General features: G+C 37.2%; 1 protein-coding gene across 1 annotated transcript; it reads right to left on the bottom strand.

Moving 5' to 3' along the window:
- Window positions 1–11,447: 11,447 nt before the first annotated feature.
- LOC129282968 (34 kDa spicule matrix protein) lies at window positions 11,448–12,876 on the bottom strand. The gene has a single exon (XM_064114991.1). The coding sequence runs from the start codon at window positions 12,859–12,861 to the stop codon at window positions 11,908–11,910; it is 954 nt and encodes a 317-aa protein (XP_063971061.1). The 5' UTR covers window positions 12,862–12,876; the 3' UTR covers window positions 11,448–11,907.
- Between the last annotated feature and the right edge of the window lie 5,519 nt (window positions 12,877–18,395).

The raw sequence follows: 18,395 nt of genomic DNA, 5'->3' as shown, positions 1-18,395 counted from the left end.
GAATAATTGTATTTGACTATTTAGCCAACATTGGATCAACGTTGCCAGACAACGTTGGAACATTGTTGCTGGACAACGTTGAACTGACGTTGGAAATGATGTTGGTCTGACGATGTATGCGCGTGTACTTCTATCGATGATGCAACTTTGCCTGCCAACGTTGAGGCAAAGTTGGGAAAAAATTTCCCAACGTTGATCCAACGTTTGTCCAACGCTGTATTGTTACCTGTGTTACTATGCTTTTCTCTACCCACCCTCCCTCTTGAATCCACCACTCTTCAGTCATTGACAAATGAGGTTACAGTAGTGAATATATGGTAAAATCAATGTATTATATATCATAACAAGAGATTTATCTGGTAAGATTTTTTTTAGTCTACATAGTATTCCAATTCCTTTAGCTACAGAGGAAGACACGTTGCTTCTGTGCGGAGTCCATGATAAATGCTTGTCTATACCAAGGAATTTTACGTATTCTTTTTTTTATCTAAAGGCACATTATCAATTTTTATATCTTGTGTAAAATTTTCATTTCTATGAGATGATTGAAAATGCATAATATGAGTTTTACTTATGTTAAGAGATAACTTATTACATTTAAACCATGATGAAACTTTATTTAATTCTAAATTCATTATATTTATTAATTCTGGTAAGTTCTTGTGAGATAACAAAATATTAGTATCATCGGCGAATAAGATGAAAGAAAGAATGGAAGATGAATTTACTATATCATTAGTGTATATTAAAAATAACAAGAAAGGTCCCAGAATAGAGCCCTGCGGGACGCCGCAATTGATAAACGATACAGGAGATTTAACATCATTGATAAAAACGTATTGTTGCCTATTGGAAAGATAACTCTTAATCCATGACCAAGCAATGCCCCTTATCCCGTAATTATACAACTTATGAAGTAAAATACCATGGTCAATGGTATCGAAAGCTTTACTTGATAAAATCAAACTCGTTTTTTTAAAGATCTTTTGAAAGTCAATATAATTTATATGTGAACTTATGTTATATTCAATGTTGAAATTTCCATGGAAATGAATCGCATTTGGAGCGAAATGATAGAGTTGTAATAAACAACTTTAAACCGGAATGATTATTGTGCAGTGCAATTACTTATGTGTAATTTGACTACATCATAGCTCTCTTCACTTTAAAAGAGGATGCTTGGGGTATGTGAGGTTGTTTATGTGATTTGGGGTGACCAAATCTTTAGGTAAACAAAAACCCAGGTTTGATCTTGACAAAGGCCTATCTAATGTTTAGTATATCCTGTAATGGGTGCTATACATGAATACAGCAGCGCTCGTTGGTATACGAAAACACACGAAAACATGCAACGCAGAGACTAACGTTAGCCTACACAGCCTAGCCTAGGTATACAAACACAGAGCTACTAATCCCCGGTACTAATCACAATTCGTTACCTGATATACCCCCTATATAGCCTTGCATATAGCCAGTAAGTTCAGTTTTTTGACCTCTTGATGATTGAAACATGTATACTAATGAAAATAATTTGCTACTGAAGAGTTTGGGCAGATATTTCATCCACTAGGAAATTCCCCTTGTAATAGGCTATAGTCTACTCTAAGTTATAGGTTTCACAGGCCTAATTCATTTCCCATAGACTCGTGTGTAAAAAAAATCATAACAAAATAAGGAGGAAAATCGAGGGTTGAATGTTTACTACCAGTAGACAAGATATAATGTCTGACATTCCATATCTGACCAGAAAAGGGTACTTCGACCGGCTCATTTTAAAAATAAATCGGTATTTATGAAGACTACACCTGACAGGAACAAATTCATCACTTGATAGAGTAAAATGGCCCTAATTCTTCCTCCAGTAAAAATATAGTTAATAATAATAATAATATAGGGTATTTATATTGCGCACATATCCACCTTGTTAGGTGCTCAAGGCGCTCCTATATTACCCGGCTAAGCTAGGCGTTCACAGTGCACACAGCTTCTTAAAGGGGAATCCAACCCAAAGAAAAACCTGTTTTTGTGAGGAAAAGAAAAATCAGACAAGGTGATAGGTGAAAGTTTGAACAATATTGGACAAGCAACAAGAAAGTTATGAATTTTTAAAAGTTGTAAATATTGGTAATCACTATACCCATGGAGACTTCAAATTGGCCGCATGTGTGATGTCATAGTGATGTAAGGCAAGGACTACTCTTCCACGTACTCCAATACATATTCTGGCTAAAATGTCATTTTTCCCAAAAGTTTTATTTCAAATTATATTTTTCTTTCATGAGGACATAAAACAATATACTACCTGGGTTATATTCAGATTACTGCCCCAGGGGAATGGGTACTTAGGAGAAAACCACAAATCCCTGATAATAAAGTACATGGCCTATGGGAAAGTTATCCTTGCCCCTTGTCATAATTTACCTACCCAGTTGCCAATTTGAAATCTACATAGTATTAGTGATCTCAATTTTAAAGCAGCTATAACTTTCTTATTGCTTGTCCGATTTCTTTCAAACTTTCACCATTCTGTTTAATTTATTTTTCTTCTTCCCAACACAACATTTTATGGCCAAGGCTGGATTCCCCTTTAAGGATTTACTTCCTACCGGTACCCATTTACCTCACCTGGGTTGAGTGCAGCACATTGTGGATCAGTTTCTTGCTGAAGGAAATTACGCCATGGCTGGGATTCGAACCCACGACCCTCTGTTTCAAAGTCCGGAAACTAATCCACTGGGCCACAACGCTCCACATAGTTCCAAAGTAGTGATATTTCCAATTTGGAAAAAGGAAGTTCAGTAGGTAACCTCCCCAGAATCAGTGTTAGATTGTCAATCATAGGCATTCACTTTTGTCAATCAGCAATATCAAAGTTAAAAATTGAGAATGGGTTGGCTCGAATTAATATCTTTTGCCTGCCAGTTGTAATTATAGGCCCGTGAAACCATGAGGTTTGCCCTAAAGTTGATGTAATAAATTGTTCATACTGTAACTGGTTTCCCATCTCCTTTGTTGCTAAATGTCGTGGTAGCAGCTGGGATTTGAACCTTGCCTGCACGATGGGATTCATGCTATCCGAGCAACCAGCTGGTCGGCAAGAATATGTCGTGATAGGTGTAACACTTTTTTACTACCTAGTTCAGTGCCGTATAGTCCCACATACAGTCCTTTGAATGGCTGTTCCCTCACCGAGGTCAAGACCTCGTCCCCAGGCCCGAGAGCGAGGCCGCCCCAGTCAAGTTGGTTCTTGTCCTTTTCTATCTGAGTTTTATGACATTACTAGTAATGCAGTCAGTAAATCAAGTAATTACACACTCAGTAAATGAATAAATAACAGTCAGTAAATCAAGAAATCATGGTAAAATTAATAAATGTAGTGATTGATAATGTTGAATCTGTCTGTGACAGGGCCAGTCATAGTGGTCGTAATTTTGATCATGAGAATGAACCTGACGATGATTATGAAGTGGAGAATGAACCAGACGATGGTTATGAAGTGGATAATGAACCAGACGATGGTTATGAAGTGGATAATAAACCAGACGATGGTTATGGTGATGAGAATAAACCAGAATATGACTATGATGACGAGAATGAACCAGAACAAGATGATTATGATGAGGAGAATGAACCAGAAGATGATTATGATGAAGAGAATGAACCAGAAGATGATTATCATGATGAGAATCAACCAGAAGATTATGACAGTTTTCAGGGTGATTTTCAGAGTAGTTATGAGTTGGATGATTCCAGACGGAATTCATTTCGAGATCTAGATCTTCGTAGCCAATCGTATCCTCGGGCTCAAAATCAGATTAGAGTTTACGTGTCCACATAAGCCTAACACTGGTCGATCGAGCCGTGTACGATCGATGAAGCAATAGATAATGATATCGGTAGTAGGTCTAGTGAAGGAATTTATGATAGCCTGCTTATTATGACTTGAATGATGACCACAAGTGTGATGTACCATACTATCTGTATTATGTCAAGTCCTGAATGTTTTCCAGGCTGCTGATCATAGCATAACATCTAGATCGATTCAGACTAGTCCTAGGCCCGCCTTAGTTCATCATAGGCCTAACGTTAACCAAGTTGTGTGACAACTCTGTCTTAATGCTAGTCGGCATGGCTACCATGGCTACTGCCACCATAATGGTGACTGTCCATTCTTGCCTGACCATGATAGGCGCATGATTACTCGAGCTCGCAAGGCCGCTAGCATTCTCGGCTACACCAATTTCCAGACTTGTAGTGACACCTGCGATCATGACCCTGGTTGTGATCATGTTCCAGGCAGCTGTATTCCAACTGAAGATGTTGAATATTCATCATATGCCGTGGGTCGTTCCTCTGTAGTTCCTAATTTACATCTCGGTTGCTTTGATGACTCGAAGTCAGAGTCAGCGATTCAGGGAGACCCTCACTGGTGCAATAGACAATCAATAGAGTCAGATGAGGTTTATGTCCTCACAGTACGCCACATAGATCTGTGGCTAGCTCATTCGTTGTGCCTAATCAGGCCCCCGTGACTCCCTTTCTGGAACTGTTCCCTGGTGATCAGTGATGAATTGGTAATCCCATATCTATAGTTACTTTTCATTTTTAATTCACATATATTCATGTTACACTGGTTTTGATTTAATGTTGAGATATCAGTGTCAGGATGTATAGTGGGAGCCCTTTTTATTAGCTATTTTAGGTTGGTAATATTCTGACAATCCATCAGTACATCTTCCTCTATCCATTATGGTGGTTAAAGGTCAAGTCCACCCCAGAAAAATGTTGATTTGAATCAATAGAGAAAAATCAGACAAGCATAATGCTGAAAATTTCATCAAAATCGGATGTAAAATAAGAAAGTTATGACATTTTGAAGTTTCACTTATTTTTCACAAAATAGTTAGATGAACGAGTCAGTTACATGCAAATGAGTGAGTCGATGATGTCACTCACTCACTATTTCTTTTGTTTTTTATTGTTTGAATTATACAATATTTAATTTTTTACAGATTTGACAATAAGGACAAACTTGACTGAACCATAAAATGTTAAACAATGGTAATTCCACATGTTCAGGGAGAAATAAAACTTTGTTTCACAGGACAATGGGGAGAAAATTAGAATATTTCGTAATTCATATAAAATACAAAAGAAATAGTGAGTGAGTGATGTCATCAGTTCCCTCATTTGCATACCAACCGAAATGTGCATATAACTGTTTTGTTAAATGAAGCGCAACTTTAAAATGTCATAACTTTCTTATTTTACATCCGATTTTGATGAAATTTTCAGTGTTATGCTTGTTGGATTTTTCTCTTTTTATTCAAATCAACTTTTTGTTGGGATGGACTTGTCCTTTAAGTTATCTGCACTTCATTTTCACGGTTGCATGTATGTTTACCTTTCGCTTTGGACATTGCGTGTTCCATAACCGTACTATGGATATGATGGAGGCTGGATGGTGGCCCATCATACTTTCACCTATTTTTTACTCATGGAAAAAAATTTGTACACGTTCATGTTTTTCTACTACACATATTTCAGTGTTTATTTTCTGTATCTGGCCCATTGTATGGCTACTAGTATTTGTTTGGATTATTCAATTCAATTCAATTCAATTCAAAATGGTTTATTCAGATACAAAACTTCCATCACAGCACAGAGCCGAATTACAAAAAGTTTTTACAATATAAAAGATTGAAATTATAAGGAATAAGCAAAGTGTGGCATATAACAACAAAAAACATAATACAATAAAACAACAAATAAACATTATGTATAGTGTTTGATATTATGTTCCCAGGCTGCCTTTTGGTTAGCAGATTTTGTGGGCCTCCATATCTTTACATGTTCTCACATTTGGAAATTATATTTTTAGATTGTTTTTGTACTTACTATGATTGGATTAGTTGTCTTCAGTATGCAAGAGAGTGTTGTAATTTATTTGCATTATATTTCTCCTTTTTGGAAGAAAGTATGTTGCATGTGACATTTTTCGGTATTTGAATTTAATGTATCTATTGATGCATAAGCTTTTAAAATCTGAAGTGTCCACAATGATTGTGCTTAAGAATTTATCTTCTATTACATTGTTTTTTAGTTTTTTATAAAATCTAAAGTGTCCACAATTATTGTGTTTATGGATGTATTTTATAATAATAGCAATGTTCCTAGCTTTCATTTTATGCCATGCTTTAACCGACTGTTTGGTGGTGTGGGTTGACGATATTGATGCTGCTACACGAGTTTGACTTTTTTACATGTTTTAGCCCTTTTAGCATACAGGGGTGCATCAAAGGCCGTTAGTATTTCCCCCTTTTTCGAATTGGCTTAGTGTAGGTCCTATTGATTGATTATTTGATGTGTTTTTAGCCCACGGATAGAAGGGTAGATAAGATGTTGGTGTAATGGTGTTTTTATTCATGTATGCTTATTGTATAAAATTAAACGGTACATTTTGAATCTTATTTCGTTTTGATGTAACCATGGTAATGGCCAACACTCTGTATTGACACTGATTTGTTAACTTATTATGATTAATTGTGATACCATCCCCGCAGGCCTACTGGTATGTGCTTTCAATTGGTAATTTTCCTCCAGAATCCATGGTTTGACGGGATAACCACTGTTGAAACTCATTCAGGGGTCATACATACTGATATCTCTGACCATTTTCCAGTGTTTGTAGTATTCAAGAACATGGCCAAGTTATGTTCAAATCAAAAGAAAATTACCTATCGATGCTACAGAAAATTCAATATTGAACAGTTTAAAGAAGACCTTTCTGTCTTCAACTGGGAAGAGGTATTAAACTGCCATGATGTAAATATTGCATACTCTACGTTTTGCAAGTCTTTCTCATATATATGTAACAAACATGCACCTATGAAAACTAAACAAATTGGAAAAAAGAAAGATATTAAAAAGAAGGTCTGGATAACTACAGGAATAATTAAATCAATACGTGTTAAACAGAAGTTATATGCAAAAGTCCTAAAGACAAACTACAATGAAGATATTGTGAAGAAATATAAAAAATATAGAAACTTGCTCACTACGATTTTAAAGAATGCAAAACGTACTTATTACACCAATTTACTATATGAAAACCGATGTAACACGAGTAAGACATGGGAAATCATTAATGAATTATTGGTTGGAAAGAAAAAAAATTCAAGGGTTGTTGAAGTAGACAGGCTTATCAAAAAGGTCAATGGAGACAATAACCTCATTACATCTATAAATGATATTGTCAATGAATTCAATAACTACTTTGTAAATATTGGTCCGAATCTAGCAGATACTTTGCCAAATGAAAACGTGTCACATAGACGTTACTTAGGGGCAAGAGTTAACAATTCTTTATTTTGGAAACCTGTGACTGAGGATGAGGTTTTTAATCATCTTGTAACTCTAGATGAAAAGAAAGCTTGTGGTCATGATAATTTACCAGCACGATTGTTAAGAGATAGTGCTGTTTACATTTCAGGTGTCCTGGCATATATCTTTAATTTATCTTTAGAATGTGGGAGGGTACCAGATGAAATGAAAATAGCAAAAGTTACGCCTATCCACAAAAAGGGACCAAAAGATGAACCTGGAAACTATAGACCAATATCTGTTTTGCCAGTGCTCGGAAAGGTTTTCGAAAAAGTAGCAAACGGGCGATTAGTACAGTTTTTAGAAACAAACAATGCTTTTTACCACCACCAGTATGGTTTTCGTAAGAAGTACAGTACTAAGTTGTCATTAATAAATTTGTCCAACACTCTCTTAAAAGCAATTGATGAGAGTAAAGCTACACTTGGGATATTCATTGACTTCAAAAAAGCATTTGATACGATCAATCATAATGTCTTAATCAACAAACTCTCTCACTATGGAATACGCGGTCTCCCACTTAAATGGTTCGAAGACTATCTTAGAGGAAGATATCAGTTTGTTCAATATGAAGAGACAGTCTCTAAGAAAATGGAAATCACATGCGGTGTTCCTCAAGGTTCGGTTCTAGGACCAACATTATTTTTACTGTATATAAACGATCTACCATCTGTTTCTAATTATTTCAATTTCAGATTATTTGCAGACGATTCTAATCTATTTCATACCTTCCCAGCTGGACAAGATGAAATTGATGTAAATGAAGTCAATATTAACATAAATAAAATACAAGAATGGTGTGTTGCAAACAAGCTTACTATCAACTCTATGAAAACGAAATTCATGTTGATTGGTAGCAGAAGGAAAAATATTAGACTAGCTGGTAAATTGGAAATAGCCGGAGAGGAGATTGAAGAGGTTAATGAAGCAACTTTTGTAGGTATAACAATAGATAAACATCTAACTTGGAAGAACCATATTAGAATAGTTAATTCATGTATACGTAAAAGAGTAGGAATTATATTTCGGTTGCGACATTTTGTACCAAAATATACATTAGTATTATTATACAAGGCATTCATAGAGCCACACATAACTTATGGAATCGAGGTGTGGGGGAGTACTTACAAGAGTAGCTTAAATTGTATATTTTACACCCAAAAAATGGCAGTACGTGCCATCACATTCAGTGAGTGGCGAGCTCATACACGTGTATTATTTCAGAATTTAAAGATCCTTAATGTATTTGAAATGCACAATTTATCTATATGTACCTTCATGTATGACCTGGGTAATAACAACTTACCTCACTCTTTAGTAGATTATTGCGATGTAATAGAGCATAGATACCCAACAAGACAAAAAGAAGGTCGACAAGTACATTTACCAAAATTACGGACTACTCAAGGACAATTCTCTCTATCTTTCTTAGGAAGTGATTACTGGAATCATGTACCATTAGCCATCAAACTAAAAGTATCCAGAAACGATTTCAGGAATTCATTACAAAATCATTTATTAAATCAATAACTTATCATATTGCTCTGTATATAACATAAAATGTTACACTCATAATTTTATTTTGTTTTTTTGTAGTTGTTGTGTTTAAAAAAAAAAACATACTTTAAAGTTCAATATTCGCCTATATTACTAATATGTGTAGGGGCCAGGCTCGACTAGCACTTGTGCTATTTTCTGGTCCCTTTTATCAGCTCTTAACATATACATGTATGTTTCATTTCTGTAATATTTATATGCATGACATAATAATGTAATATGTAAACATCTGTAAATATGTTGTTATCGTTGGTGAATAAAATCAAATCAAATCAAATATAGATTTGTTGTACTTTTGTTACAGAGTGAATTGATTTTGTTGTTTATGAATAAATAAATAGATAAAAAAACAAAAAGCTTGTATTATCATCATCAATCATAAGCCCCTTCGTCTTGAATCGATCTCATGGATATGACTTCATTACGCCCTTCTTCGGAGGATCTAATATGGCTACATGGAGTGTTGTCAGAGATGCAAATTACCATAGACCTATTAGAGATGGACACTCATCGATTATTAAATGAATTCATTAACATATGACTGTCATTGTGCTCTGAATAACATTCTCTTCAAATATTTATCTACGTTGATCCTACTGTGTTCCGCCGTCAGTTAGGCCGTGAGATGAAAGAAGCAGTTCGTGATCAGACACAAACTGTATGCGCAGGAGATGATAAATCACTTAAAGCCTGGAAATTCGATTTGCAATTCTAGTTTACCTTTGGTTATCTTAGCTCCATGTGCTTTATTTGGGAAAATGTATGCATGGTTTAAGATTGATTGTTTATTTTTTTATAATTCCTTTGTTTTCAAGTTTCCACAATATTCCCGAGATACATAGCACATAGCATGTACACTGTAAAAATTGAATTGCTATTTTAGCACTTAAAGTGCTTGTATAGTGACTACACTACGAGTGCTGATTTTCTAGTTTAAATTTGAACTAAAAAAATCAGCACTCGTAGTGCAGTCACTATATAAGCACTGGAAGTGCTAAATTAGCACTTCATTTTTTACAGTGTAGAGATCGTGTATCTCTCATTGTTATCGAGGTCATTATGTGTGTGATAATAATAGAGAGTTCCCGCATTTACTGCTTTGAAAATGCAAGTCAAATCACAATGGAAAGCTTAGAAGCTTTTGTCCAAAGTTGGTGGACCGGGATAGCAGATCATCCGAAGATTTGCACCGGACGAACAATTATGAATATGTCGTTGTCCTACTTTGACACTACGCTGCTGTCCCTGGTCCACAAACTTTCGACAAAATCCTCTCGGCTCTCCATTGTGATTTGATTTGCATGTCCAAATGAATTGGTGCGTTGTACAGAGCGGCTCCGTAGTAAATGCGAAAACGCTCCGATATCATAATTTATATCACAAAATCGTCTACTTCTCAATTTACGGTGCTGCTCCAAATCTGAAACATGTTGACAAATCTGCAGCATGCTGATTAAAAGGCATATTCTGATGTAGGACACCAGCCAACAAAAACAAGAAGAGGGAATCTGTCCCATTGTTAATAATCAGATATGCCTGGGGAATCGCAGATGGTAAAACGGTCAAACTCGAAAATTTTACTTTTTGAGGTAAATTCACTTTCCTGGTAATGTGAGGGCGCTCTTTCCAATGGTTCTATCGAGAAAATCCCATCATGTCTTGATTTAGAGATAATTTCCGCTATCTTGGTACTTTTTTTTTTTCCTTCAGATTTGATGGTAAAATTGACTATCTTTGAGTTAGCCCATTGTCGGTAATATCGTTTGGAGGTAAAACGAGCTATCTTTTACATGAACCTTCTAACATTCTTAATTGAGATTTTTGAATCATCGCTTTCAGATGGTAAAATGGTCTTTCTTCGAGTTAGACCAGTTAACCGCCACGTCGCACGGCCTTTCAGATGGTAAAACGGTCTATCTCGAAAATCGATGAAGAATGTTGTGCTTATTTGAGGTAAGATGGTAAAATGGTCTATCTAGAAGATAAACCATTTTACCATCTTATGCATGAGTGTGCCGTGCCGTGGTTAAACAGTCTATCCACACAAAAGTGTCATTTATTTCATAATTAAAACTCCAAACTGCCAAATAAGCTCAAAATTCTTCAGTTATTAGTGTTAATGGTGCTTCTTATTTTCCCATTGCAAAAAGTGCATTATTTCCGTCTCATAAAAAATCTTTAACCTCTAAACTTTAAAGTCACTTTTTTCAGAACAGCGATTTTCGAGAAAGACCGTTGTACCATCTGGCGGCCGCTGGGTAATCGCAATTGTCAGAACACCTGTATATTTTAATTAGGATGCTCATATTCATTTGGCGGTGGATCTCGATCGTTCAATAAAAGAGTGAATCGCGTTGAATGTCCATCTCTTATATGTCTAATGGGTTCATGAGATGACCAACGCAAGCGAGGCAATGGCTTCTGCCTCTAAGATGGCAGTGCAATGATGTCAATGCCTAGGGTCTATTCCAATCAACATTTAGGGGTAAGAAGAAAACGAATCGAAATTGTTTTACTATGATATATTACATATTAATTTTATTAACTTCATCGTGATTCAAAATTTAAATCTTTACAATCATATCCAATGTCCTTTTCAAAAAAGAAAACAAATTTAAATAGGCCTATGCCACAAAATGAATAGACCGGCTAAGGCATAGACCCTTTAGTATTAATAATTCAAACAGATTGTTCAAACGTATGTTATCCTTCTAGGCTTGTATTCTGTAACTGTTCTCCGATAGCGTACCTGCACAAACCACATCGCTCCTTTAACACGGTTGCAAAAAATACCATGAAGTGCTTTCGCAGATTGAACATGGAACATTGCGTTGAGGGCACCCTAAAACAATTTGGTGTTCACAGAGTCATCAAAATCCGGTTTATGATGTAGGAATATAAACACATAGTTGAAGAGAAATTAAAAATAACAATGTGAGAGTAGTAAGTTCAATCTGAGTTCGAGTCTTATGCTGTAACATCAGTTTCAGCTTCCTGGAGCATACGGGGTCTGTTGAACCTCGGGTTTGGACTGTTTGGCTGTCCCCCCATGCCAGGTCGTTGTGGTCCCCCACCAAAACCCGGTTGTTGTCCCCCAAAGCCAGGCTGTTGCCCGCCAAAGCCAGGTTGTTGCCCCCCAAAGCCAGGCTGTTGCCCGCCGAAGCCAGGTTGTTGCCCGCCGAAGCCAGGTTGTTGTCCCCCAAAGCCAGGTTGTTGCCCGCCGAAGCCAGGTTGTCGCCCGCCGAAGCCAGGTTGTCGCCCGCCGAAGCCAGGTTGTCGCCCGCCGAAGCCAGGTTGTTGCCCGCCGAAGCCAGGTTGTTGCCCACCGAAGCCAGGTTGTCGTCCGCCGAAGCCAGGTTGTTGCCCACCGAAGCCAGGTTGTTGACCAGGGGGGATGTTTTGGCCTGCAGCTACCTCACAGACAAAAGCACGCATGGCAGTTGCCTCCACTAGGTCCCACTCTGGTCCAAGATTTGGTCGTTGACCTGGTTGTTGCGGGGTTACGTGCTGACGCTTCATGACGGGAGCCCTACCTGGAGGTGGTGTCCATGGGTTTGCAGGGTTAACGGGCCATCCACTTGTAGGCATACCAGGTCTACCACGACGGCCAGGAGGTATAACTCCCTGACTGGTGAAAGCAGCGAATCCATTTGGATAAGCTGGGGTACCATCTTCCCAGAATCTAGGGTTTTGAGTGTTCCATCCAAGCCAGACTTCGTTTTCCATCTGGTTGTCTTGCGAGAAGCTTGCCACCATTCGGTAGACTTCATGGTTCTCGATAGGGGACGATATTGAAGCTAGAGCACCCATTCTAGAGGGACCGTTTCCACAAGGAGTAACCATTTCACAAAACTCAGATGCCATACGGTAAGGGACGCGAATGTTGAAGTATCTGAATAAAGATAAGGAATATGATTGCATTATTTTTTTTTAATATGAATAAAAGTCATGAACATAACAGTATTGACACATATTATGGTTCCTTAATATCAATGATTGACTGCAATTTATCACGTAATAAGGAATTTATTTTCGCTAACATGGAAATATTTCAAATGACTGGTACAAGCCGCATTAATGCATATTACATTGCACCGTCATTGTGGGGATGCCTTATCCAATAATAAGGAATCACATCAACTTTTGTTATGAAACATATAATGCACAAAACTTTACTAGGATAGGAAATTAAATTCTATTGTTACCTTTGATAAGGTCAGAGATGTCATCATGGTTGCTACTCTCATACTTAGGCATTTTCCTGATTTTCTTGCCCCCAAACCAATAAATGCTATAGGCCTATATGAAGTGCAACATTTCTATTTGCTGTTATCCAATCGCCATTTTATTTTGACCATGCTGATGTATATATTGAATTAGTTTATTGAAATATCACCGACTGACCGCCCAAAGTAGCGGCTTTCAAAAAGGGAATCTTATTCATGCAGATCTTGACAAATTATGTTAGCGAGTTGCAGACTGTCATTCAAATATTTTTGTAGTGGTTGCTGTTTCTACATGATAATCCTTGGTAAGTAAAACCACTAATCGATTTATACTAGGGGTTATTAAAGGACAAGTCCACCCCAAGAAAAAGTAGATTTGAATAAAACGAGAAAAATTAAACAAGCATAACACTGAAAATGTAATCAAAATCGGATTTAAAATAAGAAAGTTATGACATTTTTAAGTTTGGCTTAATTTCACAAAATAGTTATAGTCACATCCCGGTCCGTATGCAATTGAGGGAACTGATGACATCACTCAATATTTCTTTGTATTTTCCTATAAGAAATATTCAAATTTTCTCCTAATTGTCCGGTGAAAAAAAGTTTTATTTCTCCCTGAACATGTGAAATTATCATTGATTAACATTTTATGGTTAAGTCAAGTTGGTCCTTATTGCCAAAAAAATGTAAAAAATGAAATATTGTATAATAAAAAATAAAAAAATAGTGAGTGAGGGACCTCATCAATTCTCTCATTTGCATGTGACTAAATTGTGCATATAACTATTTTGTGAAAAATAAGTGAAACTTTAAAATGTCAACTTTCTTATCTACATCCGATTTTGATGAAATGTTCAGCGTTATGCTTGTCTGATTTTTCTCTATTGATTCAAATCAACATTTTACTAAGGTGGATTCGACCTTTAAGAGTGTTAGGGGAACGCACACACGATTAATCGATTTTATTTATCTACTTTTTAAGGTCACACTTCCAGTAAGCTTGTCTTTGTGCACATTCTTAATGGCTAAACTTGCAAGACCTTCAAAATATCTGATAATATGCTACATTTACACAAATCTCTAATCAATGAATTTATTGTATCGACTTCTGACGACATTAAAGCTCATTAGCGCCCTCCTCCTAATGCCTATGAATTCGCTTTTTTGACATATCTATATTTCTTCTCATGGAGCGGTGCTTGGAATGATAAAGAAACGAAGTTCTGCCTGATGAGAATTTGGGTTTAGGAAAAGCAGAAAAATTGACGAACGTTGGTGATTTGGGGGACGAAATCCGTTAATTAAAAGTTATGACAGAATGTTAAAGTTTAGATTTTGTGACCTCACAGGTGGGCAGCTCCTCCATAGGTGTCTTATAAAAAAAGGCAATTTAATGAAGAAAAAATGCAAGCAATATTATTTTGTCGGGAGATATATAATCAAGCACATTATCTCGTAAACCCAATTATAAGAAAAGATATTTTGTTCATCATGTTCCAGTAAAATTTGTTAAGTTATAAAATTTATTTTACCTGATATAATTGGGAGCTGCCCGCATGATATTAAGTTACACATTAAAACCTCTAATAGTTCATTGCTCTTAAATTCTTTGATGAATATTTTCTTTATTTTTGCTTCATCCCTACTATGCCGGTGGAGGGGGGGGGGGGGGGGCTTGACATTTCGAGCGATATTTTCGCAACTACTCGCTGCGACGACTTGTGACTTTGTTTTGAGTCTCCCGCACCTTTTAACACATAATTTGTGATGCCCGGGTACGCCGTTCCAAGGACACACATAATATTGAAATCGCATGTCATGAAAAATTCTCACCCCGCCCCCCTGAATTTGTGTATAAATTCAATACAAATTGTCTTTGCCGCAAACGTATGGACATTTTTGCGTTTACTTGATGCTATGCTGTTTGTGATCGCCCACAAATATCTTCGATAAAACAATGAAAGAACAAAACTCGAGAAACGAATACATATTAAGAAATAACCAAAATAATATAAAGTATACGATATTAATCTGATATAACACATTTTTAAGTTGATATGCTTATAAAGAGTTTCTACACAAAAATTAGGACATTCGGAGGAGGCCTGCCATTTAGGGAGTTAGAGCAAAAAGTATAATTTTGTATATCATTTACGCGTATATTATCATAATTAATTAGAAGCAATTTTTATGAAATAATGACTCTTTTTTTTTTATTATGTCCCAGTCAAAGTGCGTAGCAATTTTCTGCGCGATCACGAGGCCGACGGCCGAAGACTGCGTGCACCCCCATCTTGGCCACTAGGATCTCCCCCAAAATCCTTGCCTTGTTAGAATATGCCGACGCGCACGTATTTCGCTATCCGCTTGCTAGATACGCAGTACCGCGCGTCCTCTAAGCATGATTTCACCAATACATACCGTGTTTACACTTAATGTATTTTAAAGACGACTCGGCGATTTAAAATGATTTATAGGTCGGCGAACAAAGCCAGGTCATGAAGGTGTTTGTAATTTGGAATGGCGCGGTTGACGAGGTGATACGTCACAATGGCGCGCCAGACGGTATTGTTTATGCGCCCAATGACAATAATTTATACTGGGCGCAAGGAGCGCGATATTTTGGCGCGCGCGCCTAGGTGAAGGCGCGAAAAATCCTTCATTTTAGTCTTGGCTTTCAACGGAGATGAACGTCCAAAATATTCGCTTGTAATTTTTCTTACGACCTTGCGTTTTTGGAGACGTCGTAATCTATAAAGTAATACGAGATCTACAAGAATTTTTGTTGAAACCATCATCGATCGGGAATCATCTTAATTTTGCTTAATGCAGCTGTAAATGCTGTCCGAATTACTTGAGGATTCTCTATTTCTTGCCTGGCCTAACGTCTTTTTATTAACCGTCTGCTTTGAACCGAGTTTTATACGACGGTACGAGGAGCTACGGCTACGATACGTGTTGTCGCTATAACACTAGCAGATCGGCTGGGTCCTAGAACTTTTTGGTTTCAGCAACGATGAGAAATTGACTCGAGCTGCTAGATGGAATTCCGTTCAACGACATACGGTCGACTGGGATTCATCATGATTATGTGTATTGAATGTTACGGTAGTCAGAGGTCCTACTACTACTACCCGGGTATGATGTGAAGCATGTGGGCTGGCTGAGGCTGAGCCGAGGCAACGGTCTGGATTAGCAGACGGAACGGGGTCGGTACCAGATAATTTACAAGTTCAAGTCTCTGCAAGACCTAGCCTATCCGGTGAGTACGGAAGCAGGAATAGATCTAGATCTATTCTAGGCTAGACTCAGTCTGGATTAGTGTTAGTACATGTACTAGTAGTAGTAGGCCTAGGCCAGGGCCTAGGCCTAACTTAAACCTATTGTTAGTTAGGCTTGTTGAATGATCGAGGCCTGCTACAGAGTACAGTGCTAGTAGTACAAGTAGTACTAGTATCGGGGTGATTTGTAACTTTTAAACTTGTGGAGCTTTCTTTAGACTAGCGCAGGTAGGCCTGCCTAGATCCTAGTCTGAGATTTAAAAAAATAAATAAAGAATAAAATAAAAAATCATGTTCTTATTTATTGGTCAGAAGTCGATTAGTTACGCTCTGAGTCTGACACAAATATCTTTCAATTTCATGGCCCTTCAATACCCCCCCCCCGGTTTTTACGTTAGCACGCGAAGATCCCATTACCAGGTTTGTGCTAGGCAAGTCAAATGCCTAGGCTAGGGCCTAGTTAATGTAGTTAGGCAAACAGGGGGGGGGGGTGCATTTGCCATTTGGCTTGCTAACGCAATTGGGGATTTACATGTAGGTCAAATGTCAAGCCATAGATCCTAGGCTAGACATAACTTGGACTTGGCCTGGAATTAATTTTAAACTTGGTCCAAGTGTTTTAATTACGATCATGATGGAAAAGGGAGGGGTCAGCTTCAAAATTCAAGCACAGGCCTAGCCTGGCCTAGACCTGGTCCTACTTGACTAGGGCTAGGCTACTTGTTTTGGTGTCTGAACCAGGTGTGTCATGATGGAGATTGGAGGTTTTGAGAATGAGTTCAACAATTTTAACGTTGGTTACCGTAGCTTAGGCGTAGGCCCTAGTGCATCTGCATGACTAGATCTAGGCCTATGGTTAATACAATTTCGAAGCCGGTGGTTTGGATTTGGCCCAGTGAATGCCAACATTGCGGTTCTAAAATAAAAAGTAGTATCGATAATATGTATATACGATGGAAAATCAAAAGGAAATTGTAGTCTATATTGGTGCTAACAGTAACACTAATAGCTTATTTTAAGGCCTAGTTATGGTCTAGGCTAAGATCTATTTAATACCATGATTAATTTTGAGCCACCGTTTTTTTGAAAAATTGTGAGAATAATAGAGGGTCTACTAGTGATTGGCGAAAAGTTCAAACTTTTCGGTATTATTGATAAATAATTGAGTGGGAAATTTCATTTTGTTATAAATTTACAAGTAGTCTACTGCACTGCAGCAGTGCATGGCGACACCACAGAGTGAAACTAGGCTCGGCCTAACGTTAGAGCTACTTACAGTAGACGCTGTTTTACATGTCTGTTTGGGGATAGACCCTATTATCAGATGGTTCAGTTAGGCCTATAAAAGTAGTATTTGACCTTTATGACATTCTCTGGATTATGGGCCAGCGAGAGCTGTGTTCTTCGTCGCAAAATTATGTGGATAGACCGGTAGTGGTAATAATTATAGATTCTACTCAGCTTTCAAATGTTATTGTTGAATCAGTCATTATTTTGGAAAGTAGCAGATGATGCTTATCATTATGATTATGTGATTAGCATTTTGTAATAATACACTTTGATAATCATTATAAATATAAATACCTCCACTTGCACCAAGCAGTTCTGTTTAAACATGTACGCCTTGAAAGGAGGTTGGTTTTGGGAATTCACTTTGCATGAATTAAATGCCGATGCTTGGTAAAACTGTGAGCTCGAAGTTTCGAGGAAACATGGTACATGTAAAAGTAAACTTACCATGCACAAATCGGATGTAATTTCGAATTAGCTTGGAATCCCCAATTTATAGTTTAGATTGAAGTCAAGGGGTTCAACGAGCAGTTGTTATAATAGTATGGGCCTCCTAAAAAGATACCTTGATTTTTATGATTTTGTATGGTTTATATCTTGTGGAAATGAAAGAATATAAATGCTTAGGCCCTATTGGAATTGAATTACTTGTTTT

Source organism: Lytechinus pictus, unplaced genomic scaffold, assembly GCF_037042905.1.
Source record: "Lytechinus pictus isolate F3 Inbred unplaced genomic scaffold, Lp3.0 scaffold_20, whole genome shotgun sequence".
Taxonomy (NCBI): Eukaryota; Metazoa; Echinodermata; class Echinoidea; order Temnopleuroida; family Toxopneustidae; genus Lytechinus; species Lytechinus pictus.
The sequence above is the reverse complement of the archived record's forward strand: the minus strand, read 5'-3'. Positions and strand labels throughout refer to the sequence as shown.